We start from the raw sequence: 26591 nt of genomic DNA, 5'->3' as shown, positions 1-26591 counted from the left end.
CAACTATGTGAAAAACTGTGAAATATCACAATTTGGTTAGGTTTAGGCAACAAAACTATTTGGTTAGGTTAACGAAAACATCATGGTTTAGCTTAAAATAACGTTACATACGTGACTACATTACTTACATTACTTGCGTAACTTACGTATACTTGCGTCCAATAAAGAAAATATTGACTTTTTGGTTCACAAATGAACACCGGTTTTTGGCCCACTCGTCCACCCCAATAACCTCCTTACGCAGACTTTATTGTTATATATGTTATACTTTACCATTCAAAAACGATGCTATAGGGGACAGTGTATTTGTTGTTTGCTTCGTATTTGTCTACAATTCATTTTGACACTGGTTTACCGTGGAGAGTGTGACTACAATCCCCAAAAGTATTTAGCCAATAAGGGGTATTGCTTCTACACACATGATTTGAGAAAAGTTTGTGTCTGTGCATATTTGATTCAACCACTCCCCTTTCAGGTATGAGTCCCTTCGTGATAATGGGTCATTTTTACAAGTGTGTTGGGTGTATGGTTATATGAGCCCAGATTCTTGTAATGCGGTAATGATTAACACTGTTGTACAGAGGTGATTACCAGAAAGTTCTCCATAAAGTATGATCATAGTTCTGGTTGGAGGAGCTGTAATCACCTCTGTACGACAGTGGTAAGCCGGACTGTCTGTGGCACTGATCAGTGGCCACTGTTGTGTGCATGGGAACAGGCTTGTAAAGTTGATCCAAGCTGGCAGCTCTGGCAGCCTTGTAATTTGCATAATATAGCAGATGTGCATAAAGAAAACAGACAAATATATAAGTTTGAGGAAATTAATAAGGAAAAATGCAAAGAGAAAATAATACAGGCACAATTTAAAACAACTTCAAAAATAAATAAATTAATAAATTAAATGGAAAATTAAATGCGATACAAAATTAATACAAAGGTAAGTAAATACAGAAGCAAATTTAAACAGAAATATTAAAATATGTCACATTTATAAATGCATTAATGACATTTATTTTTTTATATTATTAAGGTGCATTTATTTATTGAGTCAATGTTTTTTGGGGGGGCACTTTCAGTCCTCCATAGGCTTATGCATTTATTTTGAGCATGGTAAAAATACCAGAGATAAAGCAGATTTAATAGCCATATGTTTTACAGATACAACAATGTACTTTGATCATTTGATCAAAACTACCAGTCCTTTGGGATTGGCAGAGTGAGGCAGAAAACAATGGCATCCTGGTGCTCTAGCTGAAATCAAAGCCAACAAAAAAATCTCATCAGTATGCACAGTCACAAATTATTTAATGAATAAGTTATTTATTCATTTGAGAGACAGGTGTCTGTAAGGAAGGTTGTTCCTTCTTCTTTATGATGTGTTTCTTATAAAGCCCTCATGACTCTGCAGTCCAAAATGGGACGGATCTGCTGTCCTGAGAAACATATGCCCTAGTACTTACACTGTAGTCAGTTAATTACAGACCATCCTAACTTGTATAGATTTTGGTGTGTGGTGTGTCAGCTCATGACAGTGTGAAAAAAAACAGCTGGGGGGAATTTGATCTGGATGAAATCTGGATGATCAAAGCAGTAAGAGACAATGTTGTCCCCAACTGCCCCAAGCATGGGAACTTTCCACCTACTATTGTAAACATAGTCAGGACATTTCTTCTGTGAGAACAACAAATTTATTGGCCTGGTCTCCATTGGTAATCTGTCAGAGTCTTGTTAAAGCAAAATAAAAGTATCCTCATAAGTCTTCATACATGCTGTCAGCGCAAGACTCCGGCAAGATGAGAGGAAGTGGACTGTGTTTTACATCGATGATGCTTGGTGCTCAAGTGCAGTAAAGAGGGACTCTGTTTCCCAAGTCTAATTGTGAAGATGAAACTTTCATATTAACATCTGGTTGCTGCTGTTTACATTTACCCCAGATGCAACAGAACGACTTAGGAATAGATAATGGTTTGGGTTAAAACGCTTTGGGGAGATGCTTTGAGATCAATTGCAGCACTAAGCTTCAGGTACTCTTGGAGAGAAGGAATGCTATATTTCTATCAGAGTTGAACAAATCATTTATTGACATGTGCACAATGAATAATAAAATGTGAATAGTCTTTGACAATTAGACCTCATTGTGCCCTTGTGGTATTTAAAGGGGGTGGTGAAGTTCTAAGTGGTATAGAAAAAACCCTGATGGACTCTGGGGTGGTGGTGGTGATGCTGAAGATCTGGATGTGATGAGGAGTGGACTTCTGATGAGTTCGACCTGGGCCTGGATATGATGAACTGGAGGTAAATGGGGTGGAGGAGGGCTGCATCAGTTTCGTACTTACATGAAGCTGACAGCAACAGAGAGGAAACGAGAGCAACTACATGATTGACTGATGGAGAATGTGGCAAAATCTGGTTAGTTTAACTAAAGAGTGAATACCCATAGTCAGCTGATTAGGGTGAAACTGTAAAGTGTATATAATATAATATATAAGTGTCCCAATTAAAATCTGGTGTAAAATATTTGACAGTGTTATTAAGCCAATTGTGCTCTATGGAAGTGAAGTTTGGGCCCACTCAGAACTACAACAAATAAGAGAAGCAACCCTTTGAGACCCTACATGCAGAATTCTGCAGAAACATCCTACACAGTCAAAGGAAAGCTTTTACAAATGCATGTAGGGAATAGGGCAGACTAAACTTTCTGGTGTACTTCAGATCAAGTCCCCAAGAATCCCTCCAATTCAAGGCTCTTAAAACCCAAGAGCTGAACCCGGGAAAAAGTCCCTTATGTCATTTAGTCTTCAGACTAACAAATCCTGCAACATGTCACACACACCTTTCTCAAGCCAGCAATGCTTTACAAACACCAGTTAGAGTAAACCAAATGATCACTCAAAGCAAAAATATTTACTTTGAACACTGGGAGGAAGAGACAAAAAAAACAACACAAACTAGAATGTTATCTGGCCCTAAACAGAGATTACTATCCCCAGCTTCTTACAAAGTACCGACTAAGTGACCACACCCTTTTAAACCCTTGCACATGGAAAAAGGCGAAGTGGAGACAGAGACCCATTTTCTCCTGAAATGTAATATAGAATCATAAGACAGAAAAGAAAGAGAGTTTAAAATTAGGCTGAGCTACACCGGGTCAGATGCAGCCCTGTGAGCCTCTCTCTGACTACAGCAACAACACGGCAGATAACGACATGCAGTCCACTAACACCATACAACAACCTGCTCCCAGCAAAACACAGACTCCACGTAAGGATACAAAACAACAATAAAGGTTTATGTGCCAAAGCCCATCAGACCAAACAGATTCAGATGATGTTGAGTAAAAACACAGTGAACATTAGAAAAGCTGGAGAAACACAGAGAAAGTCCCGTTAGCTCGCCGGCAATGCCAAACAGTTGCTAACGTTATCTGGTGCAAAGTTGTATCGTTTTCCACATTACTTCACCAACTAACGCGACCCATGTTACCATCCTATGTACCACTGGTATTATGTCAAATTGTTGATTTAGCCTGCAAGAAATTATGTAACTGTATAAAGCAAATGTGGAGCGATTTGTTACTAGCCTATAGTGATGCAGGCAGGGCAGCCAGCTAATGCAACATTAGCTCGGAGCTGGCGCTGTTTGCTTCATAACATTCAATTTAGATTTATTGTGGTTTTACTAATACTCAGGTACACAGCTTCTCCACCTCTCGGTCGCTGTAACTAACATGACCCACATAAAATACTGCAACAAAACAGCCATCCGCTAACACTACTGTAAAGTTACTTACTGCAGTCTAACTGTTATAAAGTGTGACACAATCTCGTTATAATATTCAATCCAGCTCACTAACCGTGTCCTTATCACAACACTGAAATTAGCTTCCGATTCGGTAGTTAAGGGGGACTTAAGAGAAAGTTAACTTACGTTGCTGAGCGACCGATTCTCCATTTTTTGCACCTCTTACTGTTGTGAAAGCTGTTATGCGTTTTAGGCAAAGCCTTAACGCTGTCTGAAACACTTGTTTAGATTTGAAAAAACTTTATTTTATTTTAAAGTTTAAATGAAAAAAGGGCGATTTCACTGCTTTTTCTCCACATGCAGACGACATTAGACCAGTTCCAGATCCAAAACCACTACACCTAGAGCTCTGAAATCTGGACTAGATTGTCCCAGAGAGGCTACAGTTTCAATCAAACATTTTTTCAGATTTGTGAAACCTTTATTCAATTTGTGAAAATACTATAAAGGGAAATTTCAATGCTTTTTTCACGTGCAGACTATATTAAACCAGTGCCAGATCCAAAACCACTATACCTATTCCTGTAGTGCAAACATGTGTGTTTTAAAGTGTTTTAGATGCCTGACCTTACTTTACTTTAAACATAGTTTGCCTAATCTTAACCTTACTGTAATTGTAGTATGTGCCAATATTGTAGAAAGAAATCAAGTAAAAAACTTTGTCATGAATAATAATCTTGGCTTTTGAAGATTCATCAGTCTTCTGTATGGCTGATCAAACTACCTTATCTGCAGCCTCAACAGAAGATCAAAGCAACGGTTCCCTGTGTTTTACAGAATCACATTGACCACTGAACAATTTCAAGACTTAAGGACATCATGAATGTTTTTAATCAGTAGGCTAATTCTTGTCAGGATGAAGGCTACTGGAAGCCCCCAACTTGCGAACGCTGTTACATTGTAGCACACAACACAGCTCTAATGGATGGACCAATGAGGCTTCAAATTATCACTGCCACTGAAGGATGCCTGTTACTGGTGTGGGTCAACACCACAATAGAAATATTTGGGCACTTCAGAGTTTTAGATGAAGATATCAGCATATGTTGCTCAAACCCTGCTAGGTTGTTTCATTTTTAATACCCCCAGTGTGTAGGGGTACTTGGGGACAGCACACATATTTTCTGTAAGCTCTCAAAACATTATAGCAGCATGTGCAGCCTAGTTACATATGTTTAACACATGTTACATAAAGAAGTAATGCAACATGTGCATTGTTCTTGAAATATGGATATAGTGAAAAAGACAGGGTGAGTGTTTGATCGCTCACACAGAACATTTCATCCCTCTAAATGACACCCTCCCAACCTTTTTCCCGTGACCTCAAACTGAGGTCAGAGCATTTCTCTAACCACCAATATTTAAAACACATGAAAGCCATTTTCACGTGGTTCCAGTGTTTACCACAAAGAGAGAGAAAAACAACTTTGGATGTATCCAAAGGACTAGAAGCAAGCTACTGGACTGTGAGTAAAAACACAGTGGATCAGCATGTACTAAAGTCAGAATTTCTCAGGCACTGCTGCATATTTTTCTTACTATTCAGTTGCTCTAAGGATCGGTCAGTCTACCACTTTGGACCAGACTGAAATATCGTGACAGCTATTTGATGGATTCGTATAAAATTATGTCACTATGATGTTGACATTTGTGGTTCAATGTGAAACATCTCAACAACCAGCCCATAAAATGACATTAACTTAACAATTAAAGGTCCCTCGAGGTTACAATCTAATGACTTTGGTCATCCTCTGACTATTCCTCTTGTGCCACCATGAGGCTGAATATTAAGGTTTTTTAGTGAAATATTTCAACAACCACTGGATGGTTTGCTGTGACATTTTGTACACACAGTCATGGTCCCCAGAGGATTATTTATAATTATTTTGATCACTTTACTTTTCATCTAGTGCCATCGTCTGGTCAAAATTTCAATGTGCCCAATACTTGGGTTTATGACCAAATACCTGTAAAACGTATGACATTCCCATCAGCCTCAGCTGTCCTTTGTTCACTGCTAATTAGCAGATGTTAGCATGCTAGTACACACTGTGAACATGTCAATGTGATGTCAATAGCCATGAAAGGCTGACACTAAGGTGGAGGAGGGGTGGTCAGAAGGATAGTGGTCCCTAACCCTGGAGAACGGCATTCAGTTCCCTTGTGAAAGAAAAATGTAATAATAAGACAGCATTCATTTTTGTTTTTTATTTGAAGTTACGTAGTTTGCTTAACTTGCATAAGTTACGTTACATCGTTACCATGCTACATCGCATTAGCTACGTCGCTAATGTTAGCTACAAACATTAGCTACGTTAAAGTTTAAGTAGCTAGCTAGCTAACGATGTTAGCATTGACATCCCCCCTGAAGTACTTTATGCTAACCTTAACCATCACAGTGGTGTCTGCCTAAACCTAAGTAATTGATTATATATGCATGTCAACTGGTTAACCCTACAGCTGTGTAGATAGGGTTAACCTCCTTTGTGTTGCTTAGGTCTATTGGGACTGAACAGCGTGAAATGACACGAGAAAAGTTAACATGGCACGTGGAATGTACTTAAAAGTGCTATGTAAGCACCATCCCATGATCCATGTTGCAATTGGATAGACTTACGATTAGTGTAATGCACTGACTGCAGCAAGCTGGCTTTTCCCCTGCTTTGTTGAAACATAGGTACGAAGTAAAATTGCCCCTGTTGTTAACATTAACTAGGTTTCATGCTCACTTTAGCAAAATGAGCATCTGTTTCTATACATCCCAAATTTAATTATGGTAGTAAACACAGCAGAAATAAACTTCAACAGATATGGTCTACTGTTAGGCAGCCCCGCTGAACAAAACATGAAATTTATCATGGACTTTCTTAGAAAAACAATTTAGTATGCTGTATTAGATAAATGGTTGTGAATAGCCCAATACGGACCAGGTCGGTTGCAAATCTTTCCAAACAGGAGGGGGACCATCTACCAGAACAAATAAAACACTAGCTCGCAGATTTGCCTATTTCCCGGGCTAATGCAAATGTGTCCTGGGCCAAACTAAAGGACAACCTACTCAACTTACATCCTTTATGTGAGCACCAGTGGAATTATGTATACATTTGAGATTAGATCGGACAGAACATCTTTGTATATCCTTAGGTCTAACAAAAAAGAGGTGTGTGTCTGTGTGTGTCAATGCGTGTATATTCTTAATCAGAGTCACAGTCAGTGCTTGAAGTGGGCCAGTACTCACTGGTATGCAGTACAAGCACTTTTATATTTTACTCTTTGGCATAGTGGGACTTTTTCTTGCGCACTGGAATTTCTCACAAGCAGCCCGTACACTTCTCTGCCCTCTCCACTGGCAGAGACTGAGTATAGAAAAGATTGAGTGCCGATACACACGGCAACATGTGAACTACATGTGAATGGGAAGTACTGGTCACAATGCTGACAAATGAATGCTGATAACCCTGGAATGCAGGCTTGGTGGGCCCAGACTGCAAAGGGCATTCTGTAAAATATTAAAATCTATAAAGTCCCTAGTTTTATGTGTAGCACTTTGTAAAGAAGTGTAACTGTTAGGATTATCGTTTTGTAGCTAAGTCTAGTCCTTTGTTCATTCACATGTTTGCTCTGCGTTCTGTTTAATCTTAGTTCAGTCTGTTTTCCCTGTTGTGTTTTTGGGTATATTAGTGATCTGTCTGCTTATGTTCTGGTTCAGTTATTTATATTCTGTTTCTTCCTGGTTATTAGTTTCCCTATGGCCTTGGTGTCTGTCTGTTTCCCCTGCTGTCTCTCTACCTGCCTGTGTCTCATTAGTCCCTGTGTATATGTATGCCTGCTTGTGTCTCCAGTATTTGTCCAGTATTGTGTGTTCTGCTCCGTTTTCCTTGTTCTGGATTATTCCCTGTGGTTTTGAATTGCGTTGTGTTTTGATAACCACCATACCTGATCGAGGAGGAAGTAGGTAAATACTGAAATGATCACAGGACTCCTATCTCATCTCCAATTGGTGGAATTGATGTTGTTACAACTCTCCCCGTGTTACAACCACACCCAGTCTCCCCTACTTCCGAGTGGCCTTACTTTTCAGACCCAGAGGTTCCCGCTTGGTGTAATACCAACACTCCCTGACTATGCAGAGTCAGCTAGTATTAATAGAGCTGCTAGCTCTGTCAGAGTGTCCACGCGCTCCTGGGAGAACTGCGCTCTCAAGAGGGAGGAACCCAGCACCACGCCCAGGTAGGTGAGTGTCTGGGAGGGAAAAGAGAGCGCTTTTCCCCCCAGTTCACCGTGAAACCCCAGGCAAGACAAGTGTGCAACAAGCTTGGCCGTCTGCACCAACGCCTCGTCCTGGGACCATGCCAGCAGCAGTAGGTCGTCCAGGTAAAACAGGACTCTCATGCCCGCCCGCCGCAGAGACTCCAAGGCCGTCTCGATGCACTTGGAGAAGGTGCGTGGGGCCAGAGAATAACGAACGTCAGGCGGTTGTACTGATACTGGATGCCCCGGAAAAAGAACCACATTCTTTTTGGAACTGGAGCCTGTGACCATGGCCAGGCTGTTCATCCACCTGTCCATAGAACAGGAGCCACTCAGAGTATCACTCTAATAGTGGTCAGACCTGCTGATGTGGTGCCCTGGTCCCCGCGTGGCGAGCATGCGTTAATCTGATGGCGAGGCGCGGCCACCGAAGAGAACCGGCCGATGCTCACCGCAGCAGGGCCGGCCGTGTACCGCCTTGTGGGGCGGGCCCCCACTTGACAACCTTCCACACACAGTTAAGGAGGGTGTGTGTGTGGTGGGAGGGCCTGCACGAGGCAGCGTGGCTGCTCACGTGCATCCATAGCCTTACTGCACTCCCAGACTGGGGAGGGGGCAGGGGGAGATGCCGTCGCTGGGGGGTCCACACGAGACGGCGTAGCTGCACTCGTGGGTCATAACCCCGCCGCTCCCCCGTTGAGGGGAGGGAGGCAGAGGTTGGCAACATGGAAAATGAACTGCTTGTGACATCGGAGTCAGGCTGCATGAAGTCTGTCTCTTAAGACAATGTTGCTCAGTGCTGAATTAAAATGGGAGCCGATGGTTGGGTCTCACCGTTCACCAGGTGCGGACGTAGGAGAGGCCCACGCTGTGGGTGGGTGTGGACAAAATTTATCAGTGCCACGCAGGCGTGCGTAAGGGTAAACCCAATAGCGAATGGCCTTAGAAGGCGAAGCCTATACGAAATAGAACTGACCTAACTACCTAACGGCAGCTACAGTTAGTGGTTAGCAGTTATTAACAAGTAATGCTATCTATTCATCAGGAGTGTTTAGGCAGAGCAGCCATAGGACACCAGACAGCGTGTTCCATGTGTCCATGAAAATCAATTTTGCCTGCTGTTGCTGCTTTTTGTTGTTGTTTCGTATTTTAATATGAAGCCATCGGTGTCTGTGAAGGTTCTCAGTCATCCAGGTCATAGTTATCCAAAGAAGGTTCAGGGCTCTCAAGTTTTATCAAAAGCTTGGAGTGAGATAACGTGTGTTAGGGGAGGAGCCACTCAAATATTTGCAGCAGACAGTTATCTCAAGTTTTTACTAGCAGTTAAATTTTATCTATAGTTCATAATTGACCCGAGAAAATAGAAATTATAACAATAGGTAAATCTGATAAAAGACTATTTATATATAAACTTACATTTAAAAAATACAAATGTATCAGAACTAAAAAGAAATTTGGCTATGTGTACAGCAGTGCTGTATGCCAAGCTGTGTGTGTGAATAGGCTACACGTTTCCAGGCCAGCCATTTTCACCATCATGATGGATAATAGCTTTCCGTCCACAGCCCAAATATAGAAATACATCTCTAGTCTTTTCCTTAGTTTCAGGTAGCCAGAGCTAAGCAGTAACAAAGTGTACTTAGGGTATCTGTACTGAACTTGAGTATTTTCTTTTCATGCAACTTTCTTATTCTACTTCACCACATCTCAAAGGGAAATATCTACTTTACTTTATCTGACAGCTTCAGTTACTAGTTACTTTAAAAAATAAGCTTTTTTACACACAAAATGTATGAAGAGTTTCAAAAATAGGATGTTTTGATTGAATTAAATTACTTAACAGTTGACATAAATGTAATTGGCATCTGTTTTGTTGTGGTGGCAGCCCGGGTGACGGTGAGTGTCCTGGGTTTTTCTCCTTTTCTTCAGTTATTCTGCTTTTTCCCTGGTTTTCTCTGTTCTCTGCCTGCCTCCCCGTGTTTCCTCCCCTGTGTGTGCTCTCTCTCTCTCTCTCTCTCTCTCTCTCTCTCTCTCTCTCTCTCTCTCTCTCTCCTCTCCGCTCCTGAGCCCAGCCTACAACCTGCACCTGCACCTCATCAGCCACCTCGTCAGCCTGCCACACCTGCCAGTAGTCAACCTCATCCCTGCCTGTATTTCAACCCCGGTTCTTCACACCATCCTTGCTTGATTGTCGTTGCTCCATACCCGGTGCCACCCCTGTGCTCAAGCTTGCATGTATTTTGATTACTTTCATTTCCCTGTGCTTTGTCTCCATTGTCTCTAACCCTGTCTCTCTGTCTGTTTCCCTCCCAGGTTCACTCACCCTCGTCCTCCGTTCAGTCGGCTGGGCTCATCCCCCGGTCCTCTCCTCCTCTGACTTCCCCCTCGGCGTCCTCCCAGTTCTCCCTCGCCTCCTCGGCCCCAGTGTTCCCTGGCTCTCTGGTCCCAGTCTCCTCGGTTCCCCGTGCCTGTGTTTACCCGGCATCCACCTCTCCCTCCACTCCAGTCCCTCTAACCCTTTTTCCCCCAATAAAACTCCCTCTGAACATTGCATTTGGGTCCTCTCTGTCCCCACGCCACCCGTAACATGTTTTGGTATTAGTCATTTTTCATGTAAAAACATTTATTTTATTCTTAATAGGCTACTTCTACATTTTCCTGCTTATAGCCTACTTATGTATTTTTACTGAACTTTTTCAATGCAGTATTTTCACAATGAGGTATTGGTACTTTTTAAAGGATCTGAATAGGCCTAGGTTACTTTGCTCACCACTGGCTAAAAAAGCGAAACTTCTGGTTGCAAAGAGGTTGTAGAGTTTTTGTCTGCATCAATAATAATTTAGCACGCATTTTGCTACACTCCCCAACATCAGCCGCTCTGACTATCTTTGATCCCAGGCAAGTGACTTTGTCCAGGAATCGTAAAATTAAAACGCTAAAAAAAAAAAACTACTGTTATTGCATCAGTCGTGTCTTGCGCTTCCAACTTCCACTCTGTATGTGCCTGCGCATTCATGTTGCCTTGTAAGGGCAACACATTTTAATTTCTGATTGGCTTAATGGCTCTGGCATTTTGTAGACTACAGAGAAAGCTATGAACTTGGCAATGATTGTCCATAGAAGACGTTTCGTCCCTCATCCAAGAGACTTCTTCAGTTCTGTCAACTCCTTAAAGACAAACATTGCTAGCTAGCTAGCTACTTGGCGACCGGAAGCATTACTAGCATTTCTGGTCACCCCAGGGCGTCATATACACATGCAGCCTGGATGCGTCTCATATACACGAAGCTGGGGGCATATCACAAACACGCAAAATCGCCATATTGCGTACAAAAGCCACGGTTTTTCCAAAGCGTGTATATGTGACGCCTGAGCACGAGAACAGGCTGGAGTCATCAGACAGTCTATTACAGTGAGACAGAAGCATTTTTCTTTTATATAATTACCTGTTTTTGAAGCATATCATATAGTGTGGCATCTATTTTTGCTTCTTGTCTTATTGTTACAACTTACCACCCGCATGTGTAACAAGGGAACACAATGTATATGACATCAACTCACGAGGTCTGTGATATTCTTGTAGAAGACTGAATTGGTGCCATTTGTAGTGAACAAATGTGGGTACTTTGTATAAAAGTCCGAGAACTCTAGCAAAAAAAATTCAGCGAGTTATAGTTGCCAAAGCAAAAAGTGTTACAACCATACCCGGTCTCCCTAACTTAAACCTGCATCCCATCGAACGGCCAGCAGGGGGCGACTCCTCTGGTTGCAAAAAGAAGTCTGGTTCCATTAGAAATAACATGAACCTACTATTCAGCTGATTTATTAGGGCTGCAACATGAAAATATTTCCTTTGATTTCTTTCATATTTCTTTTTGTATTTATAAATACATACATAATTAATAAAAAGGCTATCTACATATTTATGGTCATAGGTTGTCATCTTCAAATGTGCAGCCCAGTTTGTGACAAAAGATTACCACTTTTAATACTTTTCCCCATGTTTGGCTAAAAAACAAGTTAAAAGAAAAAAAAATGTGAAAAAACAAAAATATGAACCCTATTTGACAGGCAAAATTAAAAAAACTGCAAAAATTATGACTTATTTTTACACACAGCAGTGGGGTATGACTCAAAACAGTAACAGGAAGTAATGTCAACACAACAAAAGGTTAAAAAAGATTTTGACACACAAACAGTCATAAAACAGCAAACCATAGGAGCAGTGTGAATCTATTCAGAAGTAAAAAATATTATGATTCTAATAGTCTGAAGTAGCCTATAGGACAGTTTAGGAATGACATAATGTGAGTCTTCCATAGTGCCTGAGTGTTTTTTTTACAATGACAAATGTCCTGCATGCAACACTGACTCCACCCTACCTGGCGTCTGTCTGTCTCTGTTCTCCGCCTGTCCTCTTTATCATCACCTGGCCGCTGGATTAACAATCAACGCAGATTATAGCCATAATAACATCCAAAACAGAGGTTTAAGGGTCAGTTTCTACACTGGAGGCAAAGCTATACACTTAAAGGATCGCGTTTTGATTGATACTGCACTGCTATTACGCTACATAAAGCTAAATTAATCTGCACAGTCTTATTGTCATAACTGGTTATTATTTAAAGGCATGATCAAAACAAAAAGAGAATATTTCTTCAAATCACCTGGTGCGATATTCAAAGCTACTAGTTTTATTTCTAAATAAAATTACTGGTGTAGCCTAGCCTACTTAATTTAGGTTATATCCACACAAAAATAAAAATAAAAAACATTTTATTATAGAAAAGGGCCTACAGAAGCGTCATAAATGAAAAGTAGGCTAAATGTTTCAAGATTAATCTACTTCAGTTATAGGCCTAAGTGAAAATATATTAAACCATAATTTTTGTAGGGTACCATCACTTTGGAAAAGAACAGGATTAATAAAATGTAAAATTCAAAAAGGACTCAAATAAGAAAGTCTTTATAGAAAATCTGGTAGCCTATAAGGCAGAAAATAAATGATTAAAAATACAGTAGCCTATAATACCGACAGTTATTGCCATAATTTTATCTAAACTAATATTTCCTCTCCACCGTGCTCCCACTCGGCCAATTTGGAGCCATTAGGCCTGTAATGATTTACTTCCAAACCCGCAAAGATCAAACGGCGGAGAACAATGAGGGTCTGTCTGCTGTCTCTGCCTGTGCGTCTATAATTCTCCATAACAAAAGTACAAAGGCCGAGCCGGAGACCAAAGGCTTTATCCCTAAACACCTTTAACACCTCTCCGGGCCGCGGCGCCGCGCCGGGCCGACGCGCACACCACGGCCCGTCTGGAGCGCCCGCAATAGGCCATAGGGACAGAGGAGGAGAGGGGAGAAGCCCCGGAGAAGACAGACAGTAGCGGAGGGGGAGAACACGGGGGAGGAGGAGGAGAAGGAGGAGGGGGTGTTGGGACAAAAACAGCCCATCTTCTCCCTGACTGTCTGAACAGACAGGGTGAAGTGTGAGTTGAGTGATAGGCGAGAAGTTTTTGCCTAGACTGCAGCCAGCTTCATCCCCGGCCTTCTGAAGCGCAGCCCAGCCTGCAGAGGGGGGATATTTGACCTAAAGGACTAAAGAGAAAATAGGAGGGATTTTTTTATAAATCACAAACCTGATGCGTAAGTAAATGAAAAATCTGCTTTTGAGCAAACTTTGTTCACTATGAGTTCCAATTATTTTCGAGTTAATAAACGGGAACAGAGATAACTGTCTGCACTTCTGTTACAGACAAATATAGCCAACAAATAACTTCTTACTTCAATAAGTAAATAAAATGGCCTAAACACAAAATGTAAATAGGATTAACCTTTGTGTTTTGTTGACATTGGCTTTACTTCCTCCGTGTTTCCTCCACTGCTGAATGTGTAGTTAATAATAATATTAACTTCAACAGATTCTTTTTTTATTTTCTTCTGACCTTATTTAAACCCTATATGTAGAAAGGTATTGAACTCCCAAAATATGGAAATGACCATAAACCATTGTTAATCCAGCAAATAAAGAAAAGGTTCATGTTTTAGATGCTATAATAGCAAGGCATGAACACAGTATAATCCTTCTGTTTACCCAAAACGTTATTCACAGACAAAGAAATGTAGAGTAGGCCATGTTATCCTACAGAGGGGTGTTACTTATATGTTTGGTGTCTGCTTGATCCAAGAGAGGTTGATGTCCCTGCTAGAGCTCTTATGAAGTGTTATAAAAGTCCTAATAAACTTACTTGGGGTTTAGGAGGACTAGTAGGCTAATGTGTGAAAACTACTGCTAACACCAATCACAGATATGAAATCAGTAAAAGTCGTCAAGTAACAAGCTGATAAAGCAATGTTAAGTAGCTCATTTTTTTGAGCTGGACCCTGGGTCTCCAGGACCCCAACCACAATATTTGGTTTAAGAAGTACAGGCCTAATCTCTAGGTATATTGGCATTTACTTTGTGACAATGTTGCATTTAAAATGTAGTCTAATTATAGGCATACAGCAATGTACTTTATGGCCTGTGCTAAGTCTATTTGTAGTTTAGATTTCCTACTCTGAGGCATTAGGGCTGCATTACTAAAGGCGCAACAGGAAGAGCCTCATATTCGGCCTTATTATGCCCACTGCATACTCGTGCTGATCCGTGTGCGTCCTTTCAGTGGCGGAGGGCAGACAGACGCCAATGGCGACTGCCGCTGTTGCGCACGGCGAGAAGGATCAGACGGAGCCATGCCCGCGTACCACGCTGCTCGACCACAGCAGGCGACACCGGACAGCCTTCACGCGGGAACAGCTGTCCCGACTGGAGCAGGAGTATGGAAAGGAGAGCTACGTTTCCAGACCCCGGCGCTGCGAACTGGCCACGGCGCTCAACTTACCTGAGACAACAATAAAGGTAGGCTACTGTGCTGTAGCACAAGCCCTGCTGTCAGTGAGGGTAAGAGCCAGTGACATTTTATAAGGGTACAAATCACATGTCAACTCACAGTTAGGCTACTTCAGCATTTATCTGCAGCCTATGCCATCAAATAAGTGAAATCGAGAGAAAGAGCATATTATCATACAGCAACATACAAACAGATGTTTACATTAAACATCATGTGTCCATTTTATATTCCAGCATAGGAATAGTTTAGGCCTATGCCTGCACAGAGAGTGGGAGGAACAGTAGGGGCCCAGCAGCTCATTTTTGCACCAAGGTCCTCTATGCAGGTTAATCAAGCTTTGACTTCACTGACATTTATTAGAAATAATTCCAGTTAGACAGTGTGGAGACAGTTTTGCTAAGCCTCAACACATCCTTCTTCCTATGGACAGAGATACATTTCAAAATCAACTGCAACAATGTTTCTCGATCAGCATCCTTGAACACAGTTTTTAATGTGGCTTTCCACTTCTTTTTTTGAAAGACAATAATCTCATCACACAGCTCAATAGAGCATGATGGAGCTTAAAATAGAGAAAATGGTTAGCAATATGATAAGACTGATGCTTGCTAACTAGTATCATCAGTGTTGATTATTGTCCCAGACCAGATACTGAAGGTTGGTCTGTCCATCTATTTTCTAGATGTACGTCCTTGGTTGAATTTCTGTTTAAGCTAATATTCAGTTTGCAGACAAAGGTGGGAGGAGCCACTAACATAGAGAGACAGTATTTAAGAAATAGTTCAACATATACATTACAAGAGATAGATAGATGAGAAGATTAATATCAATGTGATGTCTGAGTATGGAGCTGGAGTCGTCACTCATTGTTTGACATTTGGTCCCAGACAAAATATAGTCCAACACAAACTGTGATTATTGTCATTATTACACGTTAGTATGGATATAACAAGTTGATATGAAGAGTGTGTTTTTTTAGGACAAAGCCAGAATAGTCGTTCCCCCTGTTTCCAGTCTTCCAGTCTAAGTTTACTGGCTGCTGGCTCCAGGTACATATTTACTGTACAGACATGAGAGTGGTATCGCTGTTCTCATCTAACCCTCAGCAAGAAAGCTAATATATGGTTTTCTGAAAATTTAAACAGTATCTGTTTCATCAAATGTATAAAAAAAAAAAACCGTGCCGGGCCAGCTGTTTGCCCCTGGTTCCAACCTTATGCTAAGCTAATTGCTCTTCAGCTACAGCTCCGTATTTACCGCACTTACTCGACAGCCATATTGATTTTTTCATCTAGCTGTCAGAACAACAGTGCGCTTTCCTCAATAATATGTCACCTTCACTGATTGGCAGGCTTTATGAAATTCTGTTGTCTTACCTCATTTGTTCACAGTCGTTGCTTATAGACCCAAAAAATAAAACCATGCAGGTGAAAACAGGAAGTGAAAAATCTCAAACAACTGCCTAATAAAACCTAAACAACAACACCCCTTTGACATTTCCTGTAAGGTTAACATCATCTCTCCCCTTACTTGTCATTTCAATCAGCGTGGTAGATTGAACAGTGACAGGTTTAGCAGTTTCTAACATTTGACACAGAGAGCGTCTGGCCCAATGCAGCAGCTTTAATGCGCAGTAAATGCACCCACCTTTCTGCCAAATACTGGAGGGTCTTTTATGAAAGAGCAGGAATGTGAGGCAATGCCTTGTAAATGCTGCCACCTGACGTTTTAGAAGCGCAGCCTATTCGGGAGATTCTATGAGCTGGTAAAATAGTTGAGGACTGGACAGACAGACACACAAGCAGCTTGTAAGTCTCAGCTTTAAAGCTTCAAGACGGTACAGACGTCAGTCCAGCAACAGAAAAAAGCAGGAATAATATAGAAAAATGGAATCTGGTGAAGAGCAATGGAATTAAATATTTTGATATATTAAGTACAATTATCAGAACTATTTGAACATCTACAGTTAATACATGGTTCCCACACAATGTACTATGACTTTGGGGATCCCTTGACTTTTCCTTTACTACCACTGTAATGTTTAATGACCAGTCTATGCGAGTATTCTCAGTTTCCAAGCTTTAATAGGAGCCATGTTGGGGACATAGATACATTGCAGCTACTGTGTATGCTACTGCTGTTGTCACACATGCTCACACTGCCCACAGGCTACACTTCAGTCTCTAATCACTGAGCAGCAATAACTTGTCCCTATTATTTACTAGACTTGCTACATTACAGCCACCAACAGGTGGACATTTTTGTACAGACACTCATGTTCCCCACAGGATTAATCTTATTGACTTTGATGATCCTCTGACTTTTAATCCAGTGCCACCATCAGGTTGTCATTTTTGTTTTGAGGGAAATATCTGAACAACTAGTGGATAGATTGTAGTGTAATTTGTGACAGACGCTCATGCTCCCTACATGATGAATCATAATAACATTAACTGATGTCCCATGTCAGGTCTAAATTTAAACGTTTCAATAATTTGATTTATGACCAAATACCTACAAAGCCAATGACATTCCCATCAGCCTCAGCTGTACTACTTTGTGTTTAGTGCTAATTAGCAGATAGGGGTAGGGGTCCAAGGAGGGGTGCCCCCGACTAAGGATTTGGGATTTACATAGTTGAATCAGAATTGTCAAGGATTGCCTATAATCGTGTGGGGTTTGTGTGTCAGGGGAGGGGGGGTTACACACTCCTGTCTTCTCTCACCTTATTCAAATCTGCATTGTCGTCTTCTCAACTTTGTCGCCCTTCTTCCTGTGTTTCTTCCTTCTTTCCTTGTTGTACTCCTTTTGATGTTCCTTACCTTAATTCTTTCTTTGTTCCTTCCTTTCCTCTCTCCAGGTGTGGTTCCAGAACAGGAGGATGAAGGACAAACGGCAGAGACACTCCTTACCGTGGCCTCACCCTCTCGTCGACCCTCTGGGGGCACTCCTGATGGGCCGTGCCTCCCCTTCCTCCACCTTGACATACCCCTTCATGCCACCCCCCCTCCCGCTCCACCACCACTACCCCCTATCTCTCTCCTCACCAGCATCCTCAGCACACAGTCGCTACAGCGCACCCATGAGGACCCTGGATGCACTCCGCCTCTCCCAGTACCACAACAGACCAGGAGGGTTGCCTCCAACCACAGCAGCCCTCTACCCTTCCACCAGCATCATGCACCATCCCGCCTCATGTCCTTGCCCCCTCTGCCTTCACTGGGGACCAGAACAACTGCTCAAAGCAAGAGGGGAGACACTGGGACTGAGCCAGCGTCGTAGTCCCAAGGCCAACATCCAGCCTGCCAACCTAGAGCAGAGGGAAGAGATAGTGTAAAACCAGACAGAAACTGCGTCAAACAAAATTTAATTTTCCACACTCCCCAAGGCTTTCAAATAAGCTGCTGCAAACAAATAGCAGTATCCTCCCTGTATACTTCAATTAATGCTATCTACATTGCGATGCTTGCCAAGTCAAAACAGCACCACAGAGTTTCACTACAGTACAAACATGAAATGGAAACATGTGATTGACAGGTCTTATCTAAAACAACACCAAACACACGACACTGCTTTTTAACTGGAGGCCAATGTTTACTACTTGACAAAAAGTGTATTACAAGGCTGTGAAATTCTTTCACCAAATTCAGTAGGTTGGCCAGAACGCAAACCTTTTCAGGCCCCATCCACACTATTGCGTTGTCGTTTATAGCCTACACTTACTGTGCATGTTACCTTATTTACTTTGCAACGACTCTCAGTCTGTTTTCCGCCGCCACAGCTGCTTTAAACTCCAGTTCCAGGTCGTTACTGGTCCATCCATCCATCATCTATCCATCGTCAACCATGTTTACACCGACATGCACATGCCCACTGTACCTGAACGGCCACTAGATGGACGGAGATAATTTTCGTTTTAAAACTCAGTTTTTAAACAAAAACGTAGTAGTGTGGATGAGGGCCTCAGTAGCATAGCTAACATTATGTCTGTGCAAACCTGCCAAATTCAGTTGCTTTTGGAGCAAACTGCCAGCTTCAAGATGCATTCAGATTTAATACCAAACAAGTGTTTGTCTTGCTTTTTTCTTATGACTTTGTCCATTAGATTGTTGGTACAGTCCATGTTTATTAACCCCAAACAGCCAATCTATCAACTGAGCCACCAGCTGAGACTTTTATGTATGTATATTGATAAAGAGGACTCACACAGCAATGGGTAGTAGAGCAAAATTTTGACTCCAGTTAAAATATTCAACTTGCATCAATGCCACTTTCATCCACCTTCTTTCAGAGTTCGGTTTCATGGAGCAAATTTGTCTCTGTGTGCACTTGCATATTTCCATTTTCTTGTATGCAATGGCAGCTTTAAAAAATCTTTGCATTCAGTCAGGATACGCCATAACAATCCTTAAAGAGTAACTTAACATCGAAAAACTTGTTTTTGCTAACCTTCAGTGGTGTAACTACTCATCTTACTGCAGAATTCAAACTTTCAGCCAGAGAGGGCAGTGGAACACTGCTTGTCAGCCTGGTGTTACTCTTTAAGCCACAGTATACTCATTTCAGAAATCTACATAACATCATCAGGGTGGAAAAATGCATCGTATTTTCAGTCTAAACTAGAGTTAAATCTTTTGTATGATTTTTATTTTTATTTATTTTCTAGGAATATCTACTCTTTATTTCTCTGTAATTTCTAACAAAACTGATACAGACTGACACAGACTATATACCATTATTCATAAAATATTGTAAATTCAAATTTTTGCCAGCCATACATAATACTTTGAGCTTCTGTTTCTTGACATATCCTCTTATAAATTATCTTAAGCCTGAGTGGAGAAGTCAGTACCTTTGGTAGTCTTCAGTACATGCTAACATTCCTGCAAATGCTTGAATTTCTATTTCGATACTTACATCTGGTGGTCAGCTCTTCAGAATGATAGGCTGCTAGAGCATTCCTGCACTTTAATGTAACTCAAACACCTTCTAAATCCTCAGATTTGTCACCTTTCATTACAGGCAATGTTGTTTTTTGAGATTCTTTGACCCTTATGCCCAACCAGTGATGTTTTAAAGAGCCCCCCTGGTGTGGTATGCAAAGACACAAACAATGCAAAGCCACAGTAAGTGTGCACATATGAGTTTGTGTGTTTGTTTGATGTGATTTTGATTAGGTGAAGGGGAGCGAAGATGAAAAAAGAAACACAAAAAGACATTTTGAAGTCAGCATCTATAAAAGCACAATTGCACCAAGTGAAGACATTGATGTACATATTATGGTTTTGGAGTTTTCATTGTTTTCTCTGCTGTAATACTAATGACTGCTGATTTTATTTATTTGTACAACTGTAAAGTGTAAATTGATATTCACTGACACATTTGGCTATTTCATGGTAAAGAGAGTAAAGAGAACCGATTCAATTCGTAGAAAACTAGAGGCAGAGCGGTTGTGTACATCAGTTGTGCTTCTAGCAGAGTTTCACTCATTGCATGATCTTGTTGTCAACAAACATGCTGAAAAAATTCTCATACAAAACTGTAAGTGCATAAGTGTAACTGCAGCCTTTACTATTATCCTCTACATCTACTGAAATCAATGGTTCAATGGTTAAGTTTAGAACTGCAGCCCGCTGCTCATCAAGAAATTGTTCTAGCACGTAAATGTTGCTGTTCAATATGTTCTGTGTCACAGGAAAATGTCTACAATGGATCTTGCCTCTGTGCCTTTACTGTAAAATATTCCTGATATGTGAGTGAAATTTTTGAATGAAAAATTACTTGAAGGTTGAAAATAATGTGTTTGTATGATAATTGTTTTTAAATTGCTGACCTTTGCTCTGACATCAAAACAGCTGTTAAGTGATCCCCTGTTAAGGTACACAGTCATAAAACTCTACAGAACAGAGGCAGGCTTTGTCTAACACCACACCCAGAGACAATTTTACAAATAACAAAATGTAGGTTTGGTCACGTTTCACAGAGACAATGTTTCAATCCAAGGAACCAAAAAAGATCAAATGATCGCTGAAAGTGAACAAACGCAATTCACACTACCAGTAGATGGAAGATGATGTGTGTCAGGACTTGTGAAGGAATGAATTGTACATAGATCACGTTTTGATAAGATATTAATAAATATCATTAACGCCATTCAAAACTGTCTGTAGTATCTAATATGTAATGAAAAAAAACAAATGCATGACTATGTAATGTAATGCAAAGAAAGCAACAAAAACATGCATGACACCATCATTCAGATCAAGAGGTCCTTTATGCTTAGCTCAACCTTGGCTTAATAGTGAGAGTCATGCCCTTAGACAAGAATGCAGGTGGGGAGAGGAATTGGAAGAATAATCTGCAAGTGTCCTATGAAATACAGAGAAACTGCCTAACATCGTGCCAAAGTATTTCTCAGATATTATAGCTCAGAATCCACACAACCCTAAAACCTTGTTTAGTGTAATAAACACTGCTCTAAACTATGCTACTGCACTCCCTGATACTACCTCTGAAATTAAGGAGACGTTTTTGAGGTTCTTTATTGACAAGGTTAACATCATTAGATCTGGTATGTCACCTTCCAATATCAACCCATCTGAGCGAGCCCCATGCCCTGTTTCTCTCAATTGTTTTGAGCCTGTGGCCTTGTCAGAACTGATGGATATTGTTCGGATACCACAATAGCCTCAGACATGAAGCCTACTTTTGTTCCTACAGACGATGTCCCCTCACATCTCTTGAAAGAGGTTTTAGATACTGTTGGTCCTAGCCTTTTGTCTATAATAAATAGCTATTTTAAATGGAATTGTTTCATCCACTTTTAAACATGCTGTGGTTCATCCTCTTATTAAAAAATTCCAATCCTATGGATTTGAATAATTTTAGACCCATTTGAATAATTTTAGACCCATTTCTAAATTATGTTTTATGTTGAGGTGGTTCTTTCTCAACTCTCCTCATTTTTAACCGAAAACAATCTGCTGGAAAACTTTCAGTCAGGTTTCAGGGTACCTCACACCACAGAAACAGTACTGCTTAAAGGAGACGTATTATACTGCTTTTCCAGTGCTATATTGTAGTTCTTTGACTCCTGTATGGCAGCTTTGCATGATTCAAAATAGTTTTCTGTCTTATACTGACTCTTCATGCAGGGCTTCAATTCAGCCTCTTTCTGAAACAAGCTGTAGATGGTCCTCTCTCTTTAAGGCCCTCCCTCTCAAAGCCTACTGTCTTCTGATTGGCCTTTTGCATGTTACCAGGCTGTTGTTGCCAATGAGCAGTACAGACAGACTGAGCGTTGTTGTGCGGGGGAAATTACCATATATGGAATACTGGCTCCATCTAGCTCTGCGAACCGATCCAGTGAGAGCTGAAGGTCACGGACCGTTGATGCCATCAGGACCACATCATCCGCAAAAAGCAGTGACGAGATCCCAAGCCCACCGAACCACAGCCCCTCCTCGCTACGACTACGCCTCGATATCCTGTCCATGAATATCACAATCAGGATTGCGCAGCCCTAGCAAAGGCCAACCTTCACCTGGAAAGAGTACGACTTACTGCCGAGTACTCGGACACAGCTCTCGCTTTGGATGTACAGGGATTAGATAGCCCTGAGAAGGGCCCCCCTCACCCTATACTCCCCCAGCACCTCCCACAGTATCTCCCGGGGGACCCGGTCATTCGCCTTCTCCAGATCTACAAAGCACATGTAGACTGGATGGGCGTACTCCAAAGCCCTCTCCAGGATCCTTGTGAGAGTAAAGACCTGGTCAGTTGTTCCACGACCAGGACGAAAACCACATTGTTCCTCTTCAATCTGACTATCGGCCGAACCCTCCGTTCCAGCACCCTGGAGTAGACTTTACCGGGGAGGCTGAGAAATGTGATACCCCTGTAATTGGCACACACTCTCTGGTCCCCCTTTTTGAACAGGGGAACCACCACCCCAGTCTGCCACTCCTTGGGCACTGTACCCGACTTCCACACAATGTTAAAGAAACGTGACCTGCGTTTTTAATGTTAGCTAATATATTTAACATAATACTGATACCACGGAAGCTTGTAGGGAGACAGGGTAGGTATTGTTGGGGCAAAATGTTCTACAATGTGGTTTATATTATGCATAAAAGGTACAACTAGACTATAAATAAAAATACACTCTGAATATTGTTCAAATGGTATTTCTAATTATTTTCTATGCAGTTAGTGATATGGTCACTGACCTCACTGAATTCAGATATTTATGTTTTCTGTATATTAAAACAAACAATTCCAATTACCATGTTTTCTCAATTTGTTTTTATAGGTTTTAACTCAAAGTTGGCCTCTACAGAAAATAGTGCCTTGCAGATTTAATAGATTTGAATTCCATTCACTTAAAAGTATGGTAACTTACTGTAAGTTACTATAAATGGTAAAAATGCACTGTGATCAAAATCCCTTTAAATGTCACTTTTATAATTAATCTGCCATGCTTACTCAAAATAAAATATCCTCTGACCTGATTCATATTAGTGTGATACCGCTGATTAATTGCCATAGTTCTCTGTGGTCTGATGGAGTTTTACAATCTAAACACAAACCCTCCACTGAAGCTATAAACTGATAAAAAAAAAGAAAGAAAAAGATTGAGTGTGTATTTGTTTCATGTTCTTGTATCCTGCTGGGGACTTTAACCTGAATGCACACTAGTCCATAGGGCCTTGTGTCACAGTGGAGACAAAAATTGAGGTCCTCATGGATAGAGGCTGTTTTTTGTGGATAAGACTGTGTGTTTACACACACACAGAAAGAGACTAAAGACAGTGAACGAGACAGAGAAAGATTGAGAATGGATGAGTACATAGATATAGGTATATGTCGTCTTTACATTAGGTGTATGTGTACGTATGTTTGTATGTATGTGTGTATCTACTGTGTGTATGCATGCATACATGAATTAATTGCATGCATTTAAATGCATGTGCATTTCTGTTTGTTCATGCCTTGCAGTTGTTATTTGGTTTACGAACCCTCACATAGTGTAGCAGCCCTCGTCTTGTTAATGACGCAGAGGGTTTTGAACAGAAAAGTCAATCAGTCTGTTGGCTGGTGATTCCTATAAAAGACAAGTGCTTTGTGCACACTGCTGCTAAACTGTACCACCACTGATTTTTTTTTTGCATCTGCTTTTAACCACTTAGACACTGCACTGTGGTTACCCATCACTCTGACATCAACTGCAAATGCATAGGTTTCTGTTTGTGCTCAGGCCAGCAACAGAGGGAAAAAAATAATTTTCCCAGTGGGACAATAAAGTAAATATTATATTGTTTTATTATTATACTTGACAAGACATGAGTAGGTGAGTACATATTCTAAACACACTAAGTATGAAACGTAGACTTAAAGCAAATTTAACAAGCTACAGCTATCAGGTTTATTAAGAACAAATAAAATCCAAAGTTATGATAACATAGTTAAAGCAACATTATGTAGAATATTAATCCCATATTAAAGACAGCTTCAAATTCATTTTGATGGTGAATGACGTCACTGACGCTTTGTCTAGCTCTACATAGGATTGAAATCCTGTGCACGATTTGTATTGCGAGAACAGCATAATGCTTTACGACACCACAACACTTCAACGAAACTCTTGAAACAGGAAATAAAACATTGCTCTGTCTGGTGCTGGTAATATAAAAGGAAGCAAAAGTATAGAATGTACAATGTAAGTTCTTTGGAAACAGCTAGCCTGGTATTCTCAGTATTGATATCATGGCAGAGGCTACAAAGAGACTGAAGAAGAAGTCCGAGGAAGAGAAAAAGAGAGAGCAACGCGAAGAGGCAAATTCCTGCGAAAGAGGCGTTTATCGTGACATTCGCTGGTTCATGCAAGTTTAAATTTTCCAACTTGCGAGTAATTTTTCTTGACAACTACGCCATTTACTCACGGTAGGAGCTCAGAGTTAACTGCTTTTATTAAATTAGCTTTTTACTTTAGTTTTTGGGATTACAACTTGATTTATCTTCACTCGCGCTTCTCAGCAGCTAGCTTCCGTGCACATAAGTTTCCACTGTTGTTGTTAGCGTCGGATGGCACCAGAGTTCTGCTGGACTACTACTTCATATTTATATAAAAACCGGACAAAACTGGACATTGCTGGGAGAAAAGAAAGCGAGGAAGTTGAACTACCTGGTGAGTTCAGAAAATGTGTCTGTAACTATATTCCAGGTATCGTTGTACTTTACTGTGAACAGGTTAGCATAGCATAGCATCTGAACTCCATTCAGAAAACAAACATTTTAAAAGTTGTTGTCCTGCTGACTTGCTGACAGACCTGACAAAGCATGAATTCATGTCTAACAAATCGACATTATGATCATCAGATTCATAAATGCTAGTTATGAATCTCAAGTTAATGTTAGCAAACTTACTACATAAAACACTCTGACATCGATAACGTTTTCAGTAAGTGCTCTTACGTTGGTTGCTTTTGCGCTTTGTTGGCTAGCTTGCATTCAAGTTTCAAGCAACATTATGCTGAGCAGCTCCGCTGAATGCTCAGCAGCCTCTATGGACATCACGTTAGCTAATAGTCAAGGCGAATATACGAAAGAGGATGCTGACAGAGGAAGCTAAGAAGAGAAACATACAGTGACCAAGCAAAAGACTGCTGTTGATGTTGGACTAGTAAGTAATATTTCTATGTCTTGTGTTGTTGGACTTTCATGAAGTTTGGCTGCGTTAGCAAAGTTGGTGACTTGCTGATTTTTTATTGTAATGTAATCATAACAAATGTACGTGTACAGCTGTTTTTATTTACGACAGTGGTGAATTACACAAATGGTAGGGGTGCCAAATCGCACCAAAAACGTCTTATACAATGTTGCTTTAAGGACAGCATTAAAACCTTAGCTTGTCTATTCACATATACTAAACACTGTGCCAAAATATTAACAATAACATTGCTGACAGTGAGCTTATTTGCTAGAAAATCAACAAGAAAAAAAACAGCACATTAATTAGACAGCACCTTAGAGTACATGAATTAGTCAACCCTATCACTAGAGGTATGCATCCCTAACCTGTAAAAAATAGTCCAGGCCAGAACCCGGACTTTGAACCACCCCAACCACCTCCTTACTCAGTGTTTTCTAGGGCTGTACATATCGATTATTTTTCAAGTCGATTAATCTAACGATTACTTTTTTGATTAGACGATTAATCTAACGACTAATTTTGTTTATTCTAAAGAAAGAAAAGTTGCCTATTACTCGATTATCCAAAATAAATATCAAAAACATGTCTAATCAATAAATCTATATTTTATTCAATCATCCTAATGAAGCACATTAGAATAATGACAATAGCAGCAAATCTTAAAATGAATCACATTTCCACTCACTGATGTGTTGTGATAATAACAACGACAGAAAGTAAACACGATTTGCGGTGCTGCCGTCTAGACAAAGTGCTGCGGGATACTTTCGTTTCACGTGTTCGTGCTGCTTCATGTATTCGTGGACAGCAGTTGTGCAGCAGTGAAGCTGTTTCCAGTTCACAGAGCTCACGGAGCAGCACGTTGTTGAGTGTCTGAAATACTCCAAACTTTAGACGGTCGAAGGCGCGGTCTTGTAGCTGGAGCTTGTCCG

General features: G+C 40.8%; 1 protein-coding gene across 1 annotated transcript; it reads left to right on the top strand.

Moving 5' to 3' along the window:
- Positions 1-14726: 14726 nt before the first annotated feature.
- Positions 14727-26211, top strand: eve1 (even-skipped-like1; the record flags this gene model as incomplete). The annotated part of the gene is made up of 4 exons (XM_038737143.1): positions 14727-14956; positions 17809-18281; positions 25140-25170; positions 26194-26211. Coding segments are annotated over exons 1-4 (735 nt in total), but the record flags the coding sequence as incomplete, so codon positions are not given.
- Positions 26212-26591: the final 380 nt, after the last annotated feature.

The sequence above is a fragment of the Micropterus salmoides genome, unplaced genomic scaffold (genome assembly GCF_014851395.1).
Source record: "Micropterus salmoides isolate LMB-PRFRI ecotype aquatic unplaced genomic scaffold, ASM1485139v1 Ms_hic_scaffold_10, whole genome shotgun sequence".
NCBI lineage: Eukaryota > Metazoa > Chordata > Actinopteri > Centrarchiformes > Centrarchidae > Micropterus > Micropterus salmoides.
The sequence above is the reverse complement of the archived record's forward strand: the minus strand, read 5'-3'. Positions and strand labels throughout refer to the sequence as shown.